Here is a 25,567-nt window from a genome sequence, read left to right on the forward strand (position 1 = left end):
CAAATGGCTATTTTTAGAAACTGATATCATTGCTTGTGATATTTCACAGAGGTAAAAGGTACAAGCACCATTCATGATGACTAGACAATGATGATTTACAATTAATAGATGATGATGGAAAATTTCATAATTTTATCAGACAATGAAGATGAATTTTTGGACTTTTTTACTAGATGACATTAGAAAGAAACATTTATAGGATACTGTAAATAAAAAAATAAGTGGACTTGTAAGATGCATGGAATTAACATATTACAGGATGTTGAGCATGTGACCTATAACTTATCATACTAAATGGATTTAAAATGTCAAGCATTATGGATTTTAATGGATTTAATTAGAACACATTGTAACTGTTGATTTATTTGGAACTAATTCCATTCAAAAGTATAATTTTATTTTACACTATTTCTGTCATTATATTTCTTTCTTCTATTTGGGGCTTGTATGTTTAAAGCAGGGAGAAGTTACAGGCGATCTGATGTATACGTGAATATTACAGTACGACACAATCGATGATGGCTTTTGAATGATACATGAAACTTACTTGGCCTTATGGCCAAGTGATCTAAAGATATTACAAGAATCATTCAAAATAAGTACAGAACCTAGCTACAAGTTAACAAATGAGAAATCTGCAGTTACAAAAAACATTTGCTTCAACTTTTTAACAATACCTTCAAGGACATTTTCTAAACAAAATGGATGCTTGATGCAAATGTCGAGCAAATATCATAATCATTTCCAAAATGAGAATCAGATGAAGCATGTTGTTGAATACTATCAACAGTATTATCTAAAAATAATTGTATCATTATGTACCTATTTTATGGGGTCAGTTACGGAAAGATTAACTATTTCAACACAAAGTAGCTACAAGGGAAAGAGGTCCATTCAAAACTAAACAAGAAGAGAAAGAACCATTCAACACTAAGGGTACAACAAGGGCAAGATAACCATACAACACTAAGTAACAAGACAAAGTGTACCATTCAACACTATGCATATGTAACAACAAGGAAAAGATTACCGTTCAACACTTAGTAACTTTCAATCTGTTTAATACATGTAGATAACATATTTTCAGTGACTTGTACATTTTTTATTTCTTGTCATAGGAATAAATTATTTGGTAACATAGTAAAGAAGACAAATTGATGTCTCTGAAAATATGCTCATCAGTTTAGTGTTGCCCTGGTGATTTATACAGGTAAATTTCATTGTATTATCTCCAAGATGATAAATCAAGTGTTTAAAGAGTAATAGCATATACTTGCCATATTTCCAGACATAGTGTTGGGGGGGGGGTAAGGGGGTTAAAAAAGTGATCTGAGGTGGGGGGGAGTACATGACAAAAAACAGTGATGAACAATTGAGAATAAGTTATCAAATGTATTAAATTACTGAAAATTTAAATGACATTATCAAAATAGAATGTTTTCTTTGAGGCATTTAATATATTTGCAAACTCAGATAGTTGGTAGACTTAAGCACTTTAGCACTTTTCAATACTTTCACCACACATTTAAATTGGTGTGCACAGTCACATAAATACAACAATACAGTCATTACTTTTTTAAAAATATACAGGAGGGGGAGCTGAAATTAATGAAGATGTAATTTGTGTTCATCCTGGCGCTCATTTCAAATGGGATAATACTGTTGTTCAAACTTCCTCAAAGAGCTTGTTGAATTTTTCTCAGCACAGACAATGATTCTGCTGCATGTGCACATTGTGATGGAGTGGCAATCATTTTCAATGGCGTTGCTAGGTTTGGATGGCGTTGCTAGGTTGACGGATGTCATACACTCCAGATTAATTAATATCTTTATGGCGAGTACAATGTGTGCAAAAAATTAAATGTTCCCTCTTGCTGCTGCACTTCAAAGTAAATTCCGTCCAAGATTTGAAATTTATGTTTGATGGGTTATGCTCAGTTTGCATATGGCTGATCATTTCCTAAATCACAGCTGCATTTTGCCTTAAAAATGAACTACACTTGTACACTATTCTGATTACTGAAATAATGATGTTTCGCATTTAATATAGGAAGTAAAATCTGACTTCAAAGAAACATTGCCGCTGACATAAACTTGTGGAAAATCTTTAATAATGATGGCTTATGCATTCTCATTCAAGGCAATGATGTTTAATAATGTTCTTCAACGTTCATCTCTATTACTACCTGTGGGTTGGTGGTTCTTGCTGGGGCTTTCCTGTGTTCTTCCTCCACCAGTTTTACTGGCCACAATGCATAGCCTTATAATCTTGCCTTGAGAAATGTCGTTAAACCTATAAACAACAATAACAACCTATCTCTATGTACCATCACAAATGAATTGGGTTTTCCCAATTAGTGTACTTTACCTGTTGCAAACTTCCTTTAATCCTACTATTCTCATCCAATTAAGTAAATGGTGGTTGCTTTTCTCTGACTGCCTTAACTTTTAATTGAGTCCAAGACATTATGCTGTATGAACTGCCCCGAGGACAGTTTTACTTGTGCTTTTACACTGAGTCATTTACTGTTTTTTCAGTCTACAGATATGTACTAATTATACCATAATGGTCACAGGTCGAAATATGTCTCTTTGGTTTATTTCTTCTGAAGAGTATTATAAATTGTGATTTTCAATGATCATATTGAGGGGTTTTGGGAGTCAAAAATCACCTTTTTATGTGACACATCATGTTAGGGCAGGTACTTAATATGTGGTCTGCTTTTGATCCAATGTGGTGTTCTTACAAATTGTGGGTACTGCAATGTTAAACATTTCAAGCAAAGTCACACTGTGTGAAATGATATTTCTACAAGTATTGACAAGCTGAAATAAACAAGGTTTTATATTCTTTTTTTGTTCTTGTGCTCTACGCCACATAAATAGGTATTCATCTGACACAGATAATCTCCTGTTGACTTGTATAGATGACACGTCCTTTCATTTGCAAAGTTCTTGTTAATTCAATAACTACTCTGGATGGCAAACCTAGACTTATGTTCACAATGGTTCTGTTCTTAAAGTCCCCAACAGAGACTTCAAAAATGTGAAATATGCTGATACATGTACTGCATCTACCAATAACTTGATAGGTTTGTCTTTCATATACTGTTCGATTCCAAGTAGACCTTTAGATAGTACAATAGCTTCATCGACTGATATTTCTCTGCTTGGAATGTAGTTCGACTGAAATTTGTGTTGAAGTTATCTAATATGTAGCTTATTTTGTGTAATTTATCACCTTGAAGATTTTTGCCTTTATCAAGCAAATAGCATTTTACCTGAACAAACCTGTCCCAATAATTTCTCCAAAATTGGATCCAACAAGCCAGAACTTTTTTTTTTGTACCAGTAAGTAAAATTAAGTTTCAAAAAAGTATAAAAAAGTAAACTCTTAAATTTCATAACTTCCAACAATGTCAAAAGACCATAAATTGCCTTTACTTCAGATAATGGCATCAGTCCAAACAATTTTGTGCTGATCTGGGTCAGTCTCTTGCTTCACTAGGTGTGCATTTTTATTTGTAAATCTTGCTATTGCCAAAAATACAGCCACTATAAAATAGCTGAAAATACTGAAGACGTTTTACTGAGCCAGGAACTATTATTTGGTCTGTGTTTGGAAAATGTGTGAATATTGTGAACTGAGATTAAGTCAACTGATAAAATTTAAATGTCTTGTAAAAATCATGAGTTCACTATCAGCAACAATATACCTCCAGTGTTGTTGTAAACATTCCATCATTGACCACTCCTGTGGCCTAGTGGTTAGAGCATCTGCCTCAGATGCAGGAGGTCACAGGTTCAAATCCTGGCTAAGTCATACCAAAAACTTATAAAAATGGTACTCTTAGCTGCCTCGCTTCGGCACTCAGCATTAAGAGGTTAGTGCTAGGACAGGTCAGCCTGGTGTCAGGATAATGTGACTGGGTGGGACATAAAGCTTCATGTCTGCAGCATGATGCCAAAGTGCTAGACATCACTATAAGCTGCCACACCGCAGACATTGTAGCAATATGATTGAAAAACTATTAAAGCTATGTTAACAATCCAAATAACCATCATTCCTTCTCTTCTATATTTACAAGATTCAAATTGCCAATATTTTAAAGTATTTCATCCCCAAACAATTCTGATTCTGCATTGACGAGTCTTCCATTTTGGATGAACTTGGGTAACTCAGAAGATTTACATTTATAGATCAAACATGCCCCCACCTTAATAACCTACCTTAATGTCCAAATGTATCCAAATGGTAACCAGATGAATCTTGCTACAAAAGAATTATTTAGAAACAGGGATAACACTGACCAATCAAAACATGACATGTAAGTGAAACCGGTATACCGGTTTGCAGCACTGCATAGGATGTTTTGTTACTGAATCACCATCTACAGCGGTAAAGGGTTAATACTAAATGGTTCTTATGTTGAGCAGTTATGAATACCGAGTCCAACCAACATCAAACAGCACAGACCATGGTCTGATTTAATTGTTTGTAAGATCTAAAATCATTTTTTAATTTCATTATATGTCAAAATAATGTAGTTCTGTTACACTAGGAACACGACACTTTTTCCAGAAAATAGTTTGACCATGACTGTTCATTTCTCTAAACACATAAGACTGACCTGGTTTCCAACTTTAATTCAAAGTTAGTAACAGTCATGTTAACACTTGTTTCTTTTTTTTTTGAATGGTTCATAACTCTTCATAATAAAATCAGACTGGGGTTTATTAGACCCATCAAATGTATTGCTTTCAATACATGACCGTGACCATGACCTCTTAGAAATAAGGGCGTTTGGAACTGGTGGGTTTGGATTCTGATGCCTATTTTTCAATTTGCAGCAATCAGAAATAATGTGGTCCTTTTTTCTTGCAATTGGTACACGTAGGAAGAGACAAGGATCTTGAATCAAGCTTATCAGAAGCTTGATTTTTTAGAAGTTGTGCCAGAGTGAGTTTTAGAAGGGCTTGTATTAGGCTGAAATACTTTTCTGCCAGAAGACTTGAGCAGAAGTCTTATTTACAAAAGAAACTTTATGAGTTAAAGAATACTCACAGCACAAGCAGTATTTTCCAAGGTTTCAATCGGATGCTCATCAAGATAAGACTTTTATGTCACTATGGACACAGTTTTTGAACTCCTCAAGTAATATAAGTTGTTTGAGACTTTTATAATCTCGTTCGACTTTCTTGGCTAAGCACCATTTATCAAATAATTGCTCTTTTTCTCTAGCAAATTAGACATGAGTTTGTCCAGCTTCTTTTCTATAGTTTCTGAAAATTTGCCAATAACCTTCAGGGACTAACTCATAACCCCTTAGGATGCATTCCTTAACTGTACTATAATCACCACTTTGTTGAACTGACAGTGAACAGTAAATATCACTAGCTTGACCAGTGAGTACACATTGTAATAACTGAGTCCAATGCTCCCTTGGCCATTTTAAATTTTCAGCAACTTTTTCAAAATGAGTAAAATATTTGTCTACTTCTTTTTCTCTGAAAGGGGGCACTAATCTAATATTCTTTGCAAGATCAAAACTTAAATTTGGATTTGAAGCATGAATATGTTTTCACCTGCCAGTTCCATTTCTTTCATTCTACATTGATATTCCCTCTCTTGCTTCTCTTTCTCCAACTGTAAATGCATTTGCTCTTTCTGTAACTGTATTTGTTCTTTATGTAACTGCATTTGTCTTTCTTTCTCTTTCTTCCTTTTGCATTTGTTCTTTTTGTAACTGCATTTGTTTTTCTTTTTCTCTTTCTGAAGCTCCAGCTTCCCTCAACTCCAATTCGATCTTGTATTTTAATTCTAATTCCTTCACTTTTATGTCAGAGTCTGATACAGACTTACTGATCAAAACCAAAGCACTTTTATCCAACACATTCTTTTTCACCAAATACTGAACCAAAATATTTTTTCCTGTTTCGTTAAGGAAGCCTTTACCCCAGTTTAGATCGTATTTTCTGGCAAGTTGAATCAATTCATCTTTTTTGAAAAGATCTAATTGTTCCTGGGTAGGATTTGAAAGAAAGATTTCCACTTTTGATGACATTTTTGAAAAAGCTTGTCAATTTCACTAAGATCTGAAAAACTAGAGGAATTCAGATTTCAAAAAACAAGTTTTCTGAAATATTCTAGCCAAAATTCCAAATAATCCAGAGGACAAGTGCCCAATTCTTATGTTACGTGTTTAGGCTAGAATAAATATTAACATTGCACTGGCAGACCTGGATCTATGCAGTGGCAGTTGCATTGGTCTTATAACACTGGACAACAAATTTTTACAAAAGTCATGTTACTGAAATAAAATTAGTCAATTCTTATCAATTTTTATGTGCTGAACACGAATATGACAGTCAAATTGCAAAATTGGCTCTAGTTTTTTTGTAATCTGCAAGAAATTAATGTTTACATAACGAAATGCATTCCAATAGTAAAAGGTCAACTGTAATAGCCTACCTATAAAAAATCAAGTCATTGACTACATCTTAGATTTCTTCGCCTGTCTCTTGTACAGCTGTTCGGGAGCATCTCTGAGGAGTGTCCAGCAGTAGTCAGCCAACATTGTAGTGGACCATTTTCCCTGGTATCTTTGTTCCATTGTTGCGATATCTTGATGAAAACGTTCGCCGTGTTCATCACTAACAATACCACAGTTGCTAGGAAAGAAATCCAAATGGGAATGAAGGAAGTGAATCTTTAGAGACATATTGCAGCCAAGTTTCTTATACTTCATCAACATGTCTTCTACTAGTTCCTTATAGTTTTCTGCCCTAACATTTCCGAGGAAGTTTGTAGAAACTAGGCGAAAAGCATTCCATGCTTGTTTCGCGTCACCTTCCAGCAAGTTGTTGAACCGGTCATCTTTGAAAAGCTCTCGAATCTGAGGACCCACAAAAACTCCCTCTTTAATCTTTGCTTCGCTGAGTCGAGGGAATTTTTCATGCAGGTATCGGAATGCTGGCAAAGTCCGGTCAATGGCTTTCACGAAGTTCTTCATCAAAACTAGTTTGATGTGAAGGGGTGGTAGCAAGATTTTCTGAGTCTCAACCAGAGCTGGGTGTTGGATATTCTTCTCTCCAATGGCTACATTCTGCCTGTGAGTCCATTCCTTCCTCATGTAGTGCATTTCCCTTGCTCGGCTATCCCACTCGCATAAGAAACACATGTATTTTGTATATCCTTGCTGCAGTCCCATTAAAAGGGCAACTACCTTCAAATCACCACAGAGGTGCCAGCTGTACTTGTTATACTCAATGGAATTCAGTAGCTGCCTTAAGTTATCGTATGTCTCTTTCATGTGGACAGCATACGCTACTGGAATAGATGGAAGAATGTTTCCATTGTGCAAAAGCACAGCCTTGAGACTCAGTTTCGAAGAGTCCACAAATAGTCTCCATTCTTGTGGGTCATGAGTGATTTTTAAAGCATTCATGAGGCCCTCAATATCGGAACAGAATATCAGATTACTTTCCTTTCTGAAGAAAGGCTCCAATTGCTGGTGGCGCTTTCGATATGCAGTAATTGTGACATCTTCTTCTAGAAGATTCCATTGTTGGAGTCTTGATCCTAGCAATTCTGCCTTGTTCTTTGATAAGTCCAAATCACAAATCAGGTCATTTAGTTCTTCCTGTGTTATTCTGTGTGGGGTTGATGATGCACCACAGTGAAAATCTGGATCACTGCATGCTGATGGACCAGGAGAAGAACAGGTCGACTCACCTTTGTCTTCGTCAGATGAATCAAGAGAATATTCTGCTGGAGGTTCTGGAATAGGAAGTCCCTCACCATGTGGAACTGGTCTCAATGCAGACGGAATGTTTGGGTAGACTATTCTCGACTTCTTTCGCTTCGTTATTCCGCCGGAAAGAGGAGGAACCAAGCAGAAGTAACAGTCATTTAGGTGGTTGCTTGGCTCTCTCCACACCATTGGGACTGCAAACGGCATTGATGACCTTTTGCAATTCAACCACTGTGAAAGCTGTGTTGTACATGTAGCACAGCATATATGCGGAGCCCAAGGCTTGTCTTGGTCACCAACCTTGCATCCGAAGTAAAGATGATATGCCTTCTTCACTTGAGAATTGATACTTTTCTTCTGGTTGGCAAATGTCACTTCCCCACAAATATAGCAAAAATTGTCCGCGGTATTAACACACTTTCGAGGCATTACTGTTCTTTATTGTACGTAAATGGATAAAATAATAAGTTTTATGTAACAGTAGCTTGAACTGTCTCGCACAACGTCTAAAATATTTTAAATGCTGAACCTATCTGATTGGGCTTTATATAGTACACTGCTTACGTCAGCTTCAGCAGCCGCCTGGCATTAGTATAATAGGCCTACACATGTATAGTACACTGCTGACGTCAACTTACTTCAGCAGCCGCATGGCATTAGTATTGCATTGCATCAGAAAATGATGCAATCAACTGTGGATGATGTGAGCATGATGGTATTATGCAATGTTACATCATTATTCCGGATGTTGCTGCAGTCCTACTGGAGAAATTTACACAGTGAAACATAGAAAATGAGGTATATGAATATCTTCAAAACGAGAGCCAATACAAATTTTTCACGGTTATATTCGTGTTCGGCACACCAAAATACTACAGATTAGGGCCTTTTCAAGTCAGTAATGATTTCACTGTTGACCAGTGTAATTGAGTATATATATATACAGTATCAAATTATTGTTATTTGGGGAGAATAATAATGTACCATATATACTGACTTATAAGTTGATTGTTGTTGCTGTTGTAGGGTTTAACGCCATTTTTCAGCACAACATAGGCTATACATGGCAGCCAGTGTAACTGGTTAAGGAAGAACCCTGGAAAACCCCCAGAAAGAACCACCGACCCACAAGAAGCTGGCAAGCTGTCTCATGTACCCACATTAACCGAGCCTGAGTCTCGAACCAATGCAGACAGAGGTGAGATCCAGTGATCCGGAACAGTGAGAGCTATAGATCACTCAGTCACTCTAGGCTCCCAATTTAAAGTTGATTACAACTGCAAACTGCACAGACCTTAATCAGGGTCTATGATGTCTGCTGTACTGATTTAATGATTACAGCACATTATGATGATCTGAGTCTGTGCATGTTTGCAGTTGTATTCGATTTATAAGCAAGCATATATGTAGCACAAAGCCAAAAATGTGGATATACAATTACATTATCTACTTGCTTAAGGATGCATTTTGAGCATATAATGCAAAAGTTGGTTTGCCTTACAGATACAAGAATGTCTCAGTTATAAGAAGAAATGTTTACAAAATTTGTACTTACTAACCATGACAATGAAGAATATAAAAGTTTATTGTTAGAATTTGAATGATTATAATATATTATATAATGTCATTTTAAACCTTCTATGTATGCATGAAGAGTCAAATGTTAGCTCCTCCATGGACTCACTGGTACTTGTGGTTTTCTTCAGTAATGTACATGCATAAAGAGACTTTTAATATATCTACTTTTTTATTATTATTTAAAAACATCTTTGCAATGGGATTGGCAGCATAATGATAAATATGCAAAGAATGTACAGAAGGTGAGGGAAGAAGAGGATAGGCTTAATAGGAATGCCTTGTTACTGGCTATCTGTGTCAGTATTATCAGCCTAGTTCCCCCTCTAAGCCAGTTTATACAAGTAGTAACATCTGCCTCTCATCTGTCTTTGATCTCAACCTTACTATAATATTCAAATTTTTCTTCTTACCTCGTTTACTACTACAAATTGCTGAATCATGCATAAAACAGGTGATTCTTTTATCTCCCCAAGAGTCTGGAGGCAAGGCCTGTATTTGAATTACACTGCTCATTCACTAAATTGCCCATTTCAAGATAACATGATAATATTATGACTAAAAATAATATCCAAAATGGTTGCCAAAATTTAAGAGCTTTCATGTATATTTTAGCGTTTTTTGCATTCATAATTTTGTTTAACATCCTCCATGACTATCTGACCCTCTAATTACATACACCCCCCTCTACTTTGTCCTGAATTTTCAAAGAACAAAATTAGTTGAACTGTGGCAAAGGTGAAATGGTAATAGAAATATCTGTAAGGAGTCACTCTGAAACTTTTATATTTTAGCACTATTACACCAGGAATATTCAATTTAAATGTGCATGTATCTGCATTAAACCACCTTTAAACTGACTGATTCAATAATAGATAATGCATGTATTGGTAAAATTATTCTATGCATTGCTTTACTAAATTCTTGTGGGCTTCCTTGGTCTGTATTGACACAATACTAGACACTTCTGATAGAATTAAGTGACACAAAGAGTGATTTCATAAATGTAACTACCACCAATTTTCATGTTAGAGCACTCATCCACTAAATTTGTAATTGCTATTGTGATATAAATTTCCAGCTGACAATACAAACCATAATTTTTCCGGTGTCTGTAACCAAATCAACTTGGCCAGACTTACATAAGATTTGATCAAGATTGTGATCTGGACCATAATTACTATCTCATATTTCTTTTTTTATAAAAGTACTGTATCTAAAAATCTTATATGTGAATAGTTGATTAGTTGTTGTTTTCTTTGTATGATTTCAACAATCACACTGAGGAAATGGGAACAAGTGACTTTCCCAAGGACACATTGGGGCGGCAAATCCAAGCTGGCTTGGAGAGGTATCAAACCCACAATACTTGGATTACACTGGTCAACAGTGAAATCATTACTGACTTGAAAAGGCCCTAATCTGTAGTATTTTGGTGTGCCGAACACGAATATAACCGTGAAAAATTTGTATTGGCTCTCGTTTTGAAGATATTCATATACCTCATTTTCTATGTTTCACTGTGTAAATTTCTCCAGTAGGACTGCAGCAACATCCGGAATAATGATGTAACATTGCATAATACCATCATGCTCACATCATCCACAGTTGATTGCATCATTTTCTGATGCAATGCAATACTAATGCCATGTGGCTGCTGAAGGAAGTTGACGTCAGCAGTGTACTATACATGTGTAGGCCTATTATACTAATGCCAGGCGGCTGCTGAAGCTGACGTAAGCAGTGTACTATATAAAGCCCAATCAGATAGGTTCAGCATTTAAAATATTTTAGACGTTGTGCGAGACAGTTCAAGCTACTGTTACATAAAACTTATTATTTTATCCATTTACGTACAATAAAGAACAGTAATGCCTCGAAAGTGTGTTAATACCGCGGACAATTTTTGCTATATTTGTGGGGAAGTGACATTTGCCAACCAGAAGAAAAGTATCAATTCTCAAGTGAAGAAGGCATATCATCTTTACTTCGGATGCAAGGTTGGTGACCAAGACAAGCCTTGGGCTCCACATATATGCTGTGCTACATGTACAACACAGCTTTCACAGTGGTTGAATTGCAAAAGGTCATCAATGCCGTTTGCAGTCCCAATGGTGTGGAGAGAGCCAAGCAACCACCTAAATGACTGTTACTTCTGCTTGGTTCCTCCTCTTTCCGGCGGAATAACGAAGCGAAAGAAGTCGAGAATAGTCTACCCAAACATTCCGTCTGCATTGAGACCAGTTCCACATGGTGAGGGACTTCCTATTCCAGAACCTCCAGCAGAATATTCTCTTGATTCATCTGACGAAGACAAAGGTGAGTCGACCTGTTCTTCTCCTGGTCCATCAGCATGCAGTGATCCAGATTTTCACTGTGGTGCATCATCAACCCCACACAGAATAACACAGGAAGAACTAAATGACCTGATTTGTGATTTGGACTTATCAAAGAACAAGGCAGAATTGCTAGGATCAAGACTCCAACAATGGAATCTTCTAGAAGAAGATGTCACAATTACTGCATATCGAAAGCGCCACCAGCAATTGGAGCCTTTCTTCAGAAAGGAAAGTAATCTGATATTCTGTTCCGATATTGAGGGCCTCATGAATGCTTTAAAAATCACTCATGACCCACAAGAATGGAGACTATTTGTGGACTCTTCGAAACTGAGTCTCAAGGCTGTGCTTTTGCACAATGGAAACATTCTTCCATCTATTCCAGTAGCGTATGCTGTCCACATGAAAGAGACATACGATAACTTAAGGCAGCTACTGAATTCCATTGAGTATAACAAGTACAGCTGGCACCTCTGTGGTGATTTGAAGGTAGTTGCCCTTTTAATGGGACTGCAGCAAGGATATACAAAATACATGTGTTTCTTATGCGAGTGGGATAGCCGAGCAAGGGAAATGCACTACATGAGGAAGGAATGGACTCACAGGCAGAATGTAGCCATTGGAGAGAAGAATATCCAACACCCAGCTCTGGTTGAGGCTCAGAAAATCTTGCTACCACCCCTTCACATCAAACTAGGTTTGATGAAGAACTTCGTGAAAGCCATTGACCGGACTTTGCCAGCATTCCGATACCTGCATGAAAAATTCCCTCGACTCAGCGAAGCAAAGATTAAAGAGGGAGTTTTTGTGGGTCCTCAGATTCGAGAGCTTTTCAAAGATGACCGGTTCAACAACTTGCTGGAAGGTGACGCGAGACAAGCATGGAATGCTTTTCGCCTAGTTTCTACAAACTTCCTCGGAAATGTTAGGGCAGAAAACTATAAGGAACTAGTAGAAGACATGTTGATGAAGTATAAGAAACTTGGCTGCAATATGTCTCTAAAGATTCACTTCCTTCATTCCCATTTGGATTTCTTTCCTAGCAACTGTGGTATTGTTAGTGATGAACACGGCGAACGTTTTCATCAAGATATCGCAACAATGGAACAAATATACCAGGGAAAATGGTCCACTACAATGCTGGCTGACTACTGCTGGACACTCCTCAGAGATGCTCCCGAACAGCTGTACAAGAGACAGGCGAAGAAATCTAAGATGTAGTCAATGACTTGATTTTTTATAGGTAGGCTATTACAGTTGACCTTTTACTATTGGAATGCATTTCGTTATGTAAACATTAATTTCTTGCAGATTACAAAAAAACTAGAGCCAATTTTGCAATTTGACTGTCATATTCGTGTTCAGCACATAAAAATTGATAAGAATTGACTAATTTTATTTCAGTAACATGACTTTTGTAAAAATTTGTTGTCCAGTGTTATGAGTCATGTTCTCCACTAGCTGAGCTATATATATGGAATGCTATGAGTTTTTCTTCTACATGGGTTGGGTGGAATTACTGCGGGCTGAGCTGGTTGGGTATCAAACCCACAACGTCTGATCATCTACAAACATAACTAATGTGGCTCCTTATTGTGAATCAAACTAACATTCCTAAAACTACATGTCTAATATTACCCTGTAAATTAGGATTGGAAAATTGTAGTTCATAATAATAAAAGAATGGTGGAAAAGATTCCAGACTTTTGTCAAAAATGAAAAAGATTTATAAATTGTACACTCCAAAATGTGCACATCAGTTAAAATTCATGCCACTCAGCTGTATGCTGTGCACATCTATATGTCACATAATCATATCAGGGATACATGTACAATAGCATATATTTTCCCTTTTCTAATATATGTACATTTTCAAGAATGACACCCCTCTAGCTGATACTTGCCAGAGGGGGAATATACTGTAACTAAAATGGTTTATACATTACCTGGTAGCTTTGAAGGTGTGGTAACAAATAGATGGACAGAGAGATGGCAGATATCAAAATATTCCTCAACTCCCCACTCCCAAAAATTTGTGGTCTTAGTACCCCAACCTACCATGTTAAAATTTAATGTCCCTGACTGCAGGTTTTTTTCTATTATGGAAAAAGTAAATTTAGTACCAACCATACCTAATTTTTCACCTCTGAACTGTGAAATGAAGTAACATAAACATGAGCCTCTTTAAGGGACTGGTGCTGTATTAGTCTAAAAGAATTATGATACACTCAATATAAGACAATTTCTTCATTTTAACTGCTTTAGCAGTAGCAATATTTTCAAATTACTGCTGTGGTGGGCATACTGGATGTCAGATTGGGATGATCTTCATTTAGGACAAAGTAGACATCATTAGAACTAAGTCTTTGTGAAAACCCCATGTCATAATGATCATCTTTTTAAGGAGAACAGGGACAATATTGTCAAGACAGCCATCATGGCAACCATACTGAATGTACAATTGGTACGATTTTCATTTAGAATCAGCTGGGTATAATAAGAATTCTTATTACTGAAGAGATTTTCAAGACAACACCATGGTGATTATATTAAGGTTGGTAATATAAGACACTTATGATAAAAACCCATCTCAAAATGGCTTTCCATTTAAAAGGAGTAGTGAAAACAAGACTTTCAAGATGGCTGCATATTAGATATCAGATCAGCACTCTTTTAGTCTGGATCAACACATCATAATAAGTCTTTTAGTGAAAATCCATGCCAATATTAGCATTTGTTCAAGAGAAGTAGTGAAAACAAGATTTTCAAGGTGGCCACTGTGGCTGCCATATTAGACCTCAAAGTGGCATCATCTTCAATTAGGATAAAGTAGGCATCAAAAGAAATCATTTCATGAAAACAATGTCAATAAGACATTTTGTTCTGGAGGACTCGAGACAAGATTTTCAAGATGGCTGTTGTGGTGACCATACTGGATGTCAGATTGGCACCATTTCCAAGTATAACCAACAACATATAAGAAAAATCTTCAGAGAAACCTCCTGTTGTTACAATCATCAATTATGAGTAGTAGTGACAACAAGAACAAAATTTTCAAGATAAATGATTCGGCAGGTACATGTATATTGAATGTCTGATCAGCACCATTTAGGATTAAGTAGACATCATAAGAACTGTTGTAAGGAAAACTAGAAGAGATGTGATAACAGGATTTTCAAGATGGCAAGTGTGGTGGCCACATCAGGTATTAGATCAGCACCATTTTCATTTAAGACCCACTGGACATCATAAGAAGTCCTTTGTTGAAAACCCCATGTCAATATTAATTTCTGTAAACAGGAGTTTCAAGAACAAGATTTTCAAAATGGCTGCTGTGGTGGACATATTGGATGTCATATGGGTACCATTTTTATTTAACTAACTATACATCATAAAAAATCTTCTGGTGAAATCAAGTCACTATGACTCTCCATTCTATAGGAGTAGTGATAAGATTTTCAAGATGGTCACTGTGTAGTTATATTAGACTCTGATTGGCACCATTGTCGTTTAGTGAAAACCTCATGTTAATATGAGCACCCATTCATGCGGAAAAAGATTTCATTATGGCAATACTGGATGCCTGAGCATTTTCATTTTAGGACCAACCAGATGATGGGATGAATTGTGAGTAAAGTTTCATGACAATGCTCCAAGTAGTTCAGGAGGAGTAGCAATAACAAACCTGTGCTGACAGATGGAAAGAAATCAGACAGATGACAGACAGAAGAAATCCCATCAGCTTTCCTGGTCTATGACAAGAAGAGCTAAAAATTGGTTCATACATTCTTACCAAATGTTTTCTTGACACTATTAGCACAAGCATATACTTTTCTTTTTGCCTAATAGTACTAGTTTTCAGTTTTTGCTGGCTCCTACCATAGTTGTTCTAACAGACGCTCTGGTGACAGTGCAATTTCCAGTGGGGTAGGTGGGTTTTGAATAATGTACGTAACTGTTTGACTGAAAACATTCGTAAATTAAGTTGTTTTGATTTTTCGAAGAGTCATTCAATTATGCATGTACTTATTTTTCATTATCTGAGCATACCATAATGGATATATATGGATCTATAAGCCTCGACAAGGTAGGAATTTTTGTGTGGAAAATGGGTGTGTGGTAATTTATTAGAGGGGCTGTTATCAGAATAATTATGGTATTTTTGGAGACAAATTTAGCAAGAATAACTACTTGATCAATACATCAAACTGCACATTTAGAATTCATCTCTTCAATTATCCATTTTAACAAAGTTAAATTCCTCTAAATTTAATCATCAATTGTCTTCTTTTATAAAGTCCAAATAAAGCCATGGAAGGAATTAGCAGTTATAAACTGTACTTAAATGAATCATATAAAATTTGCAGAAATAAATGGAAGACAACAAAAGAATAAAGGTTTTTTTTTACTAACTCAATCTGCTCAAATTTTTTTTGGTACAATACTTTATTCCATCCTAATGACAAACTGAATAACTCTTGCTTTTCATAAATTTCATCTTATCAATCTGTTATGGGAACTTAACAGGTCAAATGAGGATGAAATTGGGCATATCCAAAGAAGACTCACAGGAGTCTGCCTGGCATCATAGCACAGGAAACAGACAGCAGTGAAGTCCAGGGTTTTCTACAAATATTTGTGTAATGGCTATTATAGAGGGCACCTGCTCTGACATTCAAAAGATAACATCTGCAACAGTACTTTGGGCTGAACTCATTCCCCCCTGGGAGGTAATTAGGTATTTAATCATTGTGAGAAAGAATATATTAAAAAAAAGAAATTCAGCCATATTAAACTTCTAGATTACCAAGTTGTATTGCTAAGGTTTGTTATTTATTTTTCCTTCATCTAGTGTAACTTTTATTTTCACTTCCAAGGCCCAAAATGAATAGGAATCTTTCTAGTCTCAAATGCAGCCAACATGTGGAAAGTTTTGTTAAAGTAAGTGATGCAGACACAAGATATCACCTGGAAATAATTTTCCTTATTATGATGACCTTTAATCAGTGATCTCCAAATCAATAGGTGTCTTTCTTATTGTAAATGCAAGCAATTTAGAAAGTCTGGCCAAAGAATCTAGTGCAAGTTATTATGTGGAAACAGTTTTGATTCTTTCTGTCCCTGGACCTTGCTGAATCTTTCACCTGGAGCCAGAAATCAAACAGATTTCCTCTATATCCCAAGTGAAGCTCCTTACAAAGTCTGTGCAAGCTACTTACAAAGTCTGGTTCATTGAGGAGAACTTGTACAGAAATGAAATAGGGAACAGATGGATAAATGGATGGTCATCATAAAATGATATGCTCCACCTTATGGTAGCATATAAACAAAGACAAATACATATAAACATATAGACATAGGCGATGTCCTGCTTTGTTTTCCACAAGTTGCCCTTCTGTATATAAAAAAGACATATACCTAAACATTCACATCCCATTTTAAAGATTTTTTACCTGGTCCCATAACCAACAAATTATAAAAACGTACAAATAGTAAATCGCCTTAACTGGTGATTTTGTACCAATTATAGCTGAAAAATAACCATTGATACAGCAGTCTTACAAATTATCAATATTGTCAAATGTGAACCACAACTCCCACCCACACCCCGAAATGTGACATGAACTTTGACTTTTTGATTCAGGATTCATTTGCCATTACTCATATATTTTACAATGAAACTGCCTGCTTAATACCATTTAAACTTACTCATATAAGATTCTACCGCAAACAACATAGATCCTGATCTACCAACACTAATGTGCAAGCAGCTGTGTCTATACTGTTTGTTTTACTGATTACAAATTGCAAGACATGGAGCAATTAGAGTCTATGCAGTTTGGATCTGAATTCTATCTAAGTACATATGGTATGTCCCATGTTTTATGACACTCTTAAGATCAAACAGGTGTTGCATCAATTCTGGCATGTTGTGGATCAATTCAAGATCCACAACTGGGGGATTTGCAATGATCATTCAACTATCCTGCTCAGAAAATCAATCAAATTAAATTACGCATATATTTTCCATCCACAGTTCTAAGTCTGCATGAAATCTTCCATCAACTTTATTCCCAAATGGAGGGGGAAATTTTCTGCCTAATATTCTCTTGTAGGTTAAACCCTGAATATCTACTGGACATTCATGCAATTCAATATGCCTCTTTTAATGAAAAAAATAGATGGATGTATTCAATTTTGGTGGACGTAGTTTAAAGGTAACCATGATAATTTCAGCCCAATGCATACATAAATGTTAACATGGAGGTAAAACTAATTTTATTAGGAAGTAGTGTCTACTGATATTTCTGAATAATACAGCTTTACCCAAATCATTGAACAGAATTAGCCTGGGAACTGAAATGAGGCAAAGATAAACCAGATACAAGCTTTGCCAGAAATTGTCAATTGCTATATTCTAAGGTATATTATTTCAAGCCCAGACTAAAGTGGCAAATATGCTATTGTAAAACCGTGAAATCATAACTGCATCAGACTGTAATTGCATCTATAGTCTTTTGCCCAAGCATGTGTGGATAATTTAATCATGAATTAGTGATGGTTTTATCAAATTGAGATGTATGATATTTGTGACTGCAGTTATAGTACAAATCACACGGGTCATGTAGGCATTCAACAATGACTATTTCAGTAATGGGTGTCATTTTTTAGAATTTGATTCTACATACCTTTAAGTGGCAAGTACTCCATTTGGATTCAAATTCATCCATATTCCTTTGAAAGGTCATTATTTAGATGCCCCAAGAGGTGCATAAGGCACAATCAATGTTAAATTGCATAGACATTTTTGGATGAAATGATCCTAAAAGTGTGATCCAGTACAATCCAGACTGAATGTCAGTGCAGTTATGTCACAATGAAAGCTATGCATATTGATAAATAAAATCATACTACCCCTGATTGTGATGATTCCACTTGATGAGCTGTTATTTTGACCCAAATTTAGTACAGGGCCACCACTGTGAAAGTCCATAGCAATAGATAATTTTCATCTGAAAGTTTCTTGGTGACAGATAAGGTACAGAGCATTCAATAATCAAGACTGAATAGACTTTGGTTGAAGAAAATTAGTGTCAAATTTTAACAGAACAATTTATATTTAATTTAAAGTGAGTAAATGTGCCCATTTGACTTATACTATACCAACGAACATGATGACAGCAAATTACCTCAGAAGAGACAAATATGCAGCGTTCATTGTATATACTCATCTGAATTCTTTAATTCCATGATTGTCTTTTCTCTTTTCTTTTTAAATGTCTACATTTGGGGCCATAGGTGGCCAAGTGGTACAAGATATTTTCCTTTACAGACCACTGGCATTTTGTCTTTGTCTGCATTGGTTTGAGTCTCGGCATGGCCATTGTGGCAAGTGAAAAAGTTTGCCAGTAGCTTCCCATGGTTTGTTGTTCTTTCCAACATTTTCCTGCATATTTCCTCCATCAAATGTACTGGCTGATATATATAGTATGTGCTGAAAATGATGTTTAAACTCAACAAAACCACAAACATTTCTACATTTTGCAAACATTATTTATTATGCATAACTGGGATTTTGCAATTTGATAATGCCATGCTGCTTTATTCATGAAGCAGACAAAAATAATTCCAAAATGCCAAAAGTTTGTATTTAAATTTAGGGTCTTAATGGCATCTGCATGGCTTATGGACTCAGAAGAAATTGTTATAAAAGGTTAATGTAGAATGCAACTTGTGTTATGCAGATCAGGCTTACAACAACTGTCCTGTTGCTGAGTGATTGGCTTACAACAACTGTCCTGCTACTGAGTGATTGACTTACAACAACTGTCCTACTGCTGAGTGATTGGCTTACAACAACTGTCCTACTGCTGAGTGATTGGCTTACAACAACTGTCCTACTGCTGAGTGATCCTCTTTTGAGTTGAAGTGATATTAAACAGTCAGTAGGAACTGATGGAGCAAACAATTAATGACCTGAATGATAAGTTAACAAGAACAATAAAATTAGTACTTAGAAAAGTACAATGAGAAGACTCCAGTGAAATACTGCATGACAGTGTTTCTGTTGTGTTACGAAATTTGAATTAAAGACTTTTTTCTTCTTTTATACTTATGATTTGATGCAAATCTGAAGATATGTGCTAAGAATTAACAAACAGGAGAGTCTGAAAACTGCAGTGTCTTGCATGTTTTGCCTGAACAGAACCAAATTCCAAAATTTACCACTGCAAGTTGAGAAAGTTGCTGTTGTTGTTGTTGGGTTTAACACCATTTTTCAGCACAAGACAGGCTATACGTGGCAGCCAGAAACAATGGTGGAGGAAGAATGAGGGAAAACCTCTGAAAGAACCACCGACCCACAAGAGGCTACTGGCAAGCTTTCTCACATAAGCACACTGGTCGAACCCAAGACTTGAACCCATGCAGACAGAGGTGAGATGGCAATGATCCGTAATGGTGACCACTTTAGATCACTCAGCCACTCGGAGCCCCCCCCCCCCCCCCGGCTTGATACAGAAATAAATCCCAAAATTTACCATAGCCAATTGAGTAAGAAAAATAGGACTGCAACCATAATGTCCATATCATTGGTGTTTAGATAAGTGATAAAAGTTAATGCACAGATCAGATATCATGACCTTACACATAACAATGTATAGGAAACTGAGCTACATGTAGATACAATGAATAATAATATTCTATGCAGCATGAAATGTAGATGTGTGTGTGTGTGTGTGTGTGTGTGATTTGGATTTTTAATGTAGCTTCAACAATGTTTCAGTCATATCGCTATGATGTCTTCAGTGTGGCAGTTTACAGTTATGTCCACCACTGGGACATCATGTCGCAGACATGTAGCATCATGTCCCACCCAGTCACATTATCCTGACACCTGGCTGACCAGTTCTGACACTAACATCTTAATGCTGAATGCCTAGCGAGGCAGCTATTAATACCATTTTTATAAGTCTTTGGTATGACTCAGCTGGGGTTCAAACCAACAACAACCTGCATCCGAGGGTGACACTCTAACCGGTAGGCCATCGGAGCAGTCTGAATAGTGGATGCCAGATTTACCTACATGTACCTTATGCCTCTTCCAGGGTTTACATCAGTGTGGAAGTGGAATCGATGACCCTTTGCTTCAGATGTTTCTCTCTGTACTGACTTTCACATTTAACACCAATAATAAATTTTATGACTGTACATGAAATGTGTTCATGCTCACATGAACTTGAAAATTATGCCACTGTGACCCAGTTCTACTTATAGTACAGTATTACAATACAAACAGAATGTAATATTTGGTGATAACAGGTCTGGTCAGCAGTTAACATGGAACTTGACACTTGGGATATAGTCCAATGTATCTCCCATCATCGAGACACCTAAGAGTATCTGGTATATTTTGCCATAGCAATTATAATCAGTGGATAAATCTATAATAGATCTGAAAACTATTTTATTTACATGTCACCCCTAAATCTAACAATGAAAATTTGCATCAATCTGTTTTGAGTTTACCCCCAATAAACCATATAAAGCGTTGACAGTATTCGAGTGAACACTATAAAATTATTGTCTGACTTGTGACAGATGCTAAGTAGCATAAAGGTTCAATTTATTTACAGCAAACTATTGTTTTCTTTTATGATGTTCATTTAAACATATTTTATTACCATAAATGTTAACAAATGGTTTGGGCTACATTAGTTCTCACAACTCAGAATAAGACCTTCCCTCTTGTTTTAGATCATGCATTTTGTTTTAAAACTGCTGTTCCACATGATTCAAATGGCACCCCACCCTCTTAACTCTGCAAGCACAGAAAGCTGAAGGGTATACGATATAATAGATACAACTGGATTGTTCTCATGTGCACTGTTTTCTTTACATTGTATGTGTTGAGTATGCCATTCTTGTGTTATAAAGTTTCTATTGCCTGTATTGGTGTGAAATACAGTCAAATAATGTGGACAAACAGTTCTATTTACATTGTGCATCCTGGGTACACCATTTTCCTATTATGGTAAACATTTTCTCATATAACATCAAGAAAAGCAGTCCAACAGAAGTATCAATTTGCTACATGAAATAAAAACAGCTCCAAAATAACAAACCACATCTAATAAACAGTGTTTCCCTTTACCCTCATCTGCGTTTTCAAGACCCCAATTTTTTTATTTGACTCCCATTTTGATGCCAAAGTTTGGTTTTTTTACTCAGTCTGACCCCCAGTTTTGACACCATCAAGATTTTTTGACTCTCACTCTTGCACCCCTAGTGGATACACTGTAATAAAGAGGAGCTTTCGTGTCCTCTAGTATCTCCAGTCAATACAGTTTGTTTTTGTTATAATTGGAGACAACTATTTTTGCTTATGCATCATAGAAAATTTTCAACTCTCTCTCTCTATTTCTTCAGTCACTGCAAATGATTAAAAAGCTCTTTAACACTTCTGAAGTTGACATGGTTCAAGATGTTATACTTAAACATGAAAGAATTTTTTTTAATTTTTTGCCCCCATTATTCATTTAAGCTGAGATAAAAGCAATCTTTACTTAGAAGTGTACAAAGCCTCAGGTACTGACAACTCTTCATATTAGCATAATTAATCCAACTCCACCTGCATAAAAAGTGTATACATGTATTGCGATTAATGCACCATTTCTTACTTCTCAATGCATCATCATTTTATCTCTTAATTAAATACCTCTAAAAGAAACATGCCAAAATTCTTCTGATTATTTTATTTGCAGCCCTAAGCTGAAGGAAAGCGAGGGAATATCAAGACCAAAGACTACTATATCTGCAGGTTCGAGGTGTAATACAGTATGGTTTACAGATTACAATTTATCAAAATTACTCTTTAATAAACTGTTAAACTTTAAATCACAAGGTAATTTTAGTCCCAAAGTTGCATATATATTAAGCAATAGAACAGTTACCTAAATAAGCCAGTACACTATTTAACTGTTATAGATACACAGTTTTTATTACCAGATTAATTAAGACCAATCAGCTTTGTTGAATCTGGTAGGTGTTTGACAGTGAAATTATCACCAGTGGAGCTTCTTGTCAAGATGCAGTAGAATCATATACTGCAAAGGTCCACATGAAACAAATATTGGTTTAACAAGCTATTCTGTTGTGCAAATATTTACGACAGTACAATGTACACGTACAAAAAAAAACCATTAAAATTTAATCAAAATAATGCAGATGGAAATTTAGATATCTATGAACTTTACTGCATAGTCAATCATATATTATTTATGTTGTGCCATAAATATTATGATTTCGTTAAATCTGCTAAACACCTAAATGTATTTCTTTATAATGACAATATGAACCTTTGCAGCAAATGTTTTACTTCAAGTACATTCGATTTTTCCTAACAATAATATTTACTTATCAAGTAGGATTGAGGGGGCAGCACCATTCCCTCCTCTCTTCCTCCATTGTTTCTTTTTTAATCAATGTTGGCATCCTTTCTGGACCTGAAAACATATGATGCCCTGAAGTACAGAAAGTACCACAGCAAATCTTGCACTTGATCCATTTGTGAATACTAAAGTAAAACAACTTCCTTGTGCAAGATTTTGGCCTTGGTTTAAGCTGAGGTGGAGGAAAGAAAAACATTTGATTAACAATCTAAGACCAGTGCTTCTTATATAGCATGCTAAATTTTCTAATTCTGTTAATGCTTTACAACAGTCTCTCACTATGGAACCATCAACTTCACTAGCATCAGTGCATTTTTAGGACTCTATAGACATTTTAAATAATAAACAGAATTTTTTTTTTAATAGTTAAGACAATATCTATACAAGACACTTCCAAGACTATGAAACAATATTCACATAAAATGCTGATTACAACCAACATCTTATGAAATGATAAGGTGATTGACAAGGGCTAAACTCCACCCAAAATAATATACATGACCAAACCCATACAAGGCAGTTCTAATTGTTGGAGAATGTTCTAAACTAATTCCATCATAACAAGTTGAATAGTTCATGAATTATGATATGATGATGTTGCAAGTTTCAATGAAAAACAAAAATTTGCTTCAAAAGGGGTATAACTCTATTCAACAAATGGAGCTGACAAAACTAAACCCATAAAAGGCACATGTAAGTCTACTGAATAATGTCCACAACAAACAGTATCAGAATATGCTAACTGCTTCTTGAGCTATGTTGGTTATGAATACTGTATAAATATATCAAGTTCATTGTCAAGGGCTATAACTCTATCCAAAATGATTTTCATATACATGTATGTCTATGAGACAATGTTCATATCAAATTACATTTGAATATATTGAATGGCTCGTGAACTCTGCCATTAATTAGTGTCCACCAATATGAAAATATGAAGTTACTACCAAGGGCCATAACTCTATCCCAAATAAAGTTGATGAAACAAAACTCATCAAAGAGATATCTAGGTCAATAAGACATGAAAATACCAAACTGCATCTGATGGATGCTGATTACAATGATGTAAACTGGTGGGAAATCGCAACAGGTCCAAAACTGGATCAGAATAGATGAAACCTTATCAGGGCCATCTACAAGTAATATGCAATTCACCTACCATAAAGCATCCAATAATGTTTAACAATGGCATACTTTTGTTGTTACAAGAAATGTAAACAAACTGACAGATGGCTGGACAGAAAACGCTATTAATACAGGGCTCCCACAATAATTTTTGGCCCAAATTATCATACAATCTAACTGTTAATACATTTGCTACCCAATGATAGAATGATAAAATAATGTATTTAGACATTAATCTTTAATAATAACCAAAACCATCATTTGATAGTCATTATATTAGTACACAAGAATGAAGGCTTTGCTATATTTGATTTATTGTTGGTTAGGAAAGAAATACTGAAAAAAGACCAGGGCCTGTGTGACCTTGACTCAAAAGTCATAAGGGGAGAATGAGCATTTTTCAGCATAATCTTATCTGCATCATGATTCATCCAATACATTAACAAAATCCATCAAGTGGTTAAGGAAATGAAAATGTGCAACTCAAACCTTACAGCAAATTTATGACTGACCTTGACCCCAAGGTCAAAGGGGTGAGAGTGTATGTTGCAGAATATATGGTCTTAACAATCAAAGTGTTTAGGAAATGAAACAACTTGAACTCAAACCTTAAGATACAATTTTTCTGTGAATGTGATCTTTACCCCTAGATCAAAAGGGTAGATGTGTATGTCAATGAATGAATTGTTTTAGCTTCATAATGATTCATGCCAAAAATAATCACAACCTATTTAGGAGTTTAGGAATATATGAAAGACTTTAATCAAAGCCTTCACAAACCCTTCATAATACCTATGCCATCATCAATGTTAATTTTTTTTTTTTTGCTTCTAACATGGGCTTGAATAAAAGTACATGGCAGTCAGCAAGATAAGTATGTCTGATAATCAATTTAAGACAATATTCTTGTCATCAGTGAGCAGTTGCATGATTCTGCTTTCAAGGAGGAGAAAGAGGCCCACAGTACTGTTGACAATAGGCATATTTTTCAGACTTGATGACATACCCAGGATGGACAGGTTATTACAAGCACATGGTCACACCCTTACATTTTTTTAACATATAAATACATCCAAATGAAATTCACTCTTACATGCCTATTGCCTTATCCTTAAATGTATTGCCAAAAGTCACTCAATTCAGATCCTGTGAATTTAATCTCACCAAGAATCATGCTATATATAACTTTGAAATTTCTGAATGCAACCTAGATTAACATCATATGGCATTGAAACTATGCATGCCTACATGGAAACCCTGTTTATGTACAAAGTATGAACACAACAATTTTATTCTGTAATGATTTGCAAATGACACTTTAGTC

General features: G+C 35.7%; 1 protein-coding gene across 3 annotated transcripts in view; it reads right to left on the bottom strand.

The window, feature by feature from the left end:
• LOC149772452 (uncharacterized) overlaps positions 1-25,567 on the bottom strand; it is a 144,543-nt gene that overhangs the window by 92,399 nt on the left and 26,577 nt on the right. The window contains exon 1 of one of the 3 annotated variants that reach the window (XM_089947816.1): positions 18,358-18,463. The exons of the other annotated variants lie outside the window; for them this stretch is intronic. Within the exon in view, the coding sequence (XP_089803942.1) occupies positions 18,358-18,417 (60 nt within the window). The 5' untranslated portion in view covers positions 18,418-18,463. Of the gene's footprint in view, positions 1-18,357; positions 18,464-25,567 lie in introns of those variants that run through there. 3 annotated transcript variants of the gene reach the window in all.

This window comes from Sinohyriopsis cumingii, unplaced genomic scaffold (genome assembly GCF_028554795.1).
Source record: "Sinohyriopsis cumingii isolate HCF-2022 unplaced genomic scaffold, ASM2855479v2 utg001505l, whole genome shotgun sequence".
In the NCBI taxonomy this organism is placed as follows: Eukaryota; Metazoa; Mollusca; class Bivalvia; order Unionida; family Unionidae; genus Sinohyriopsis; species Sinohyriopsis cumingii.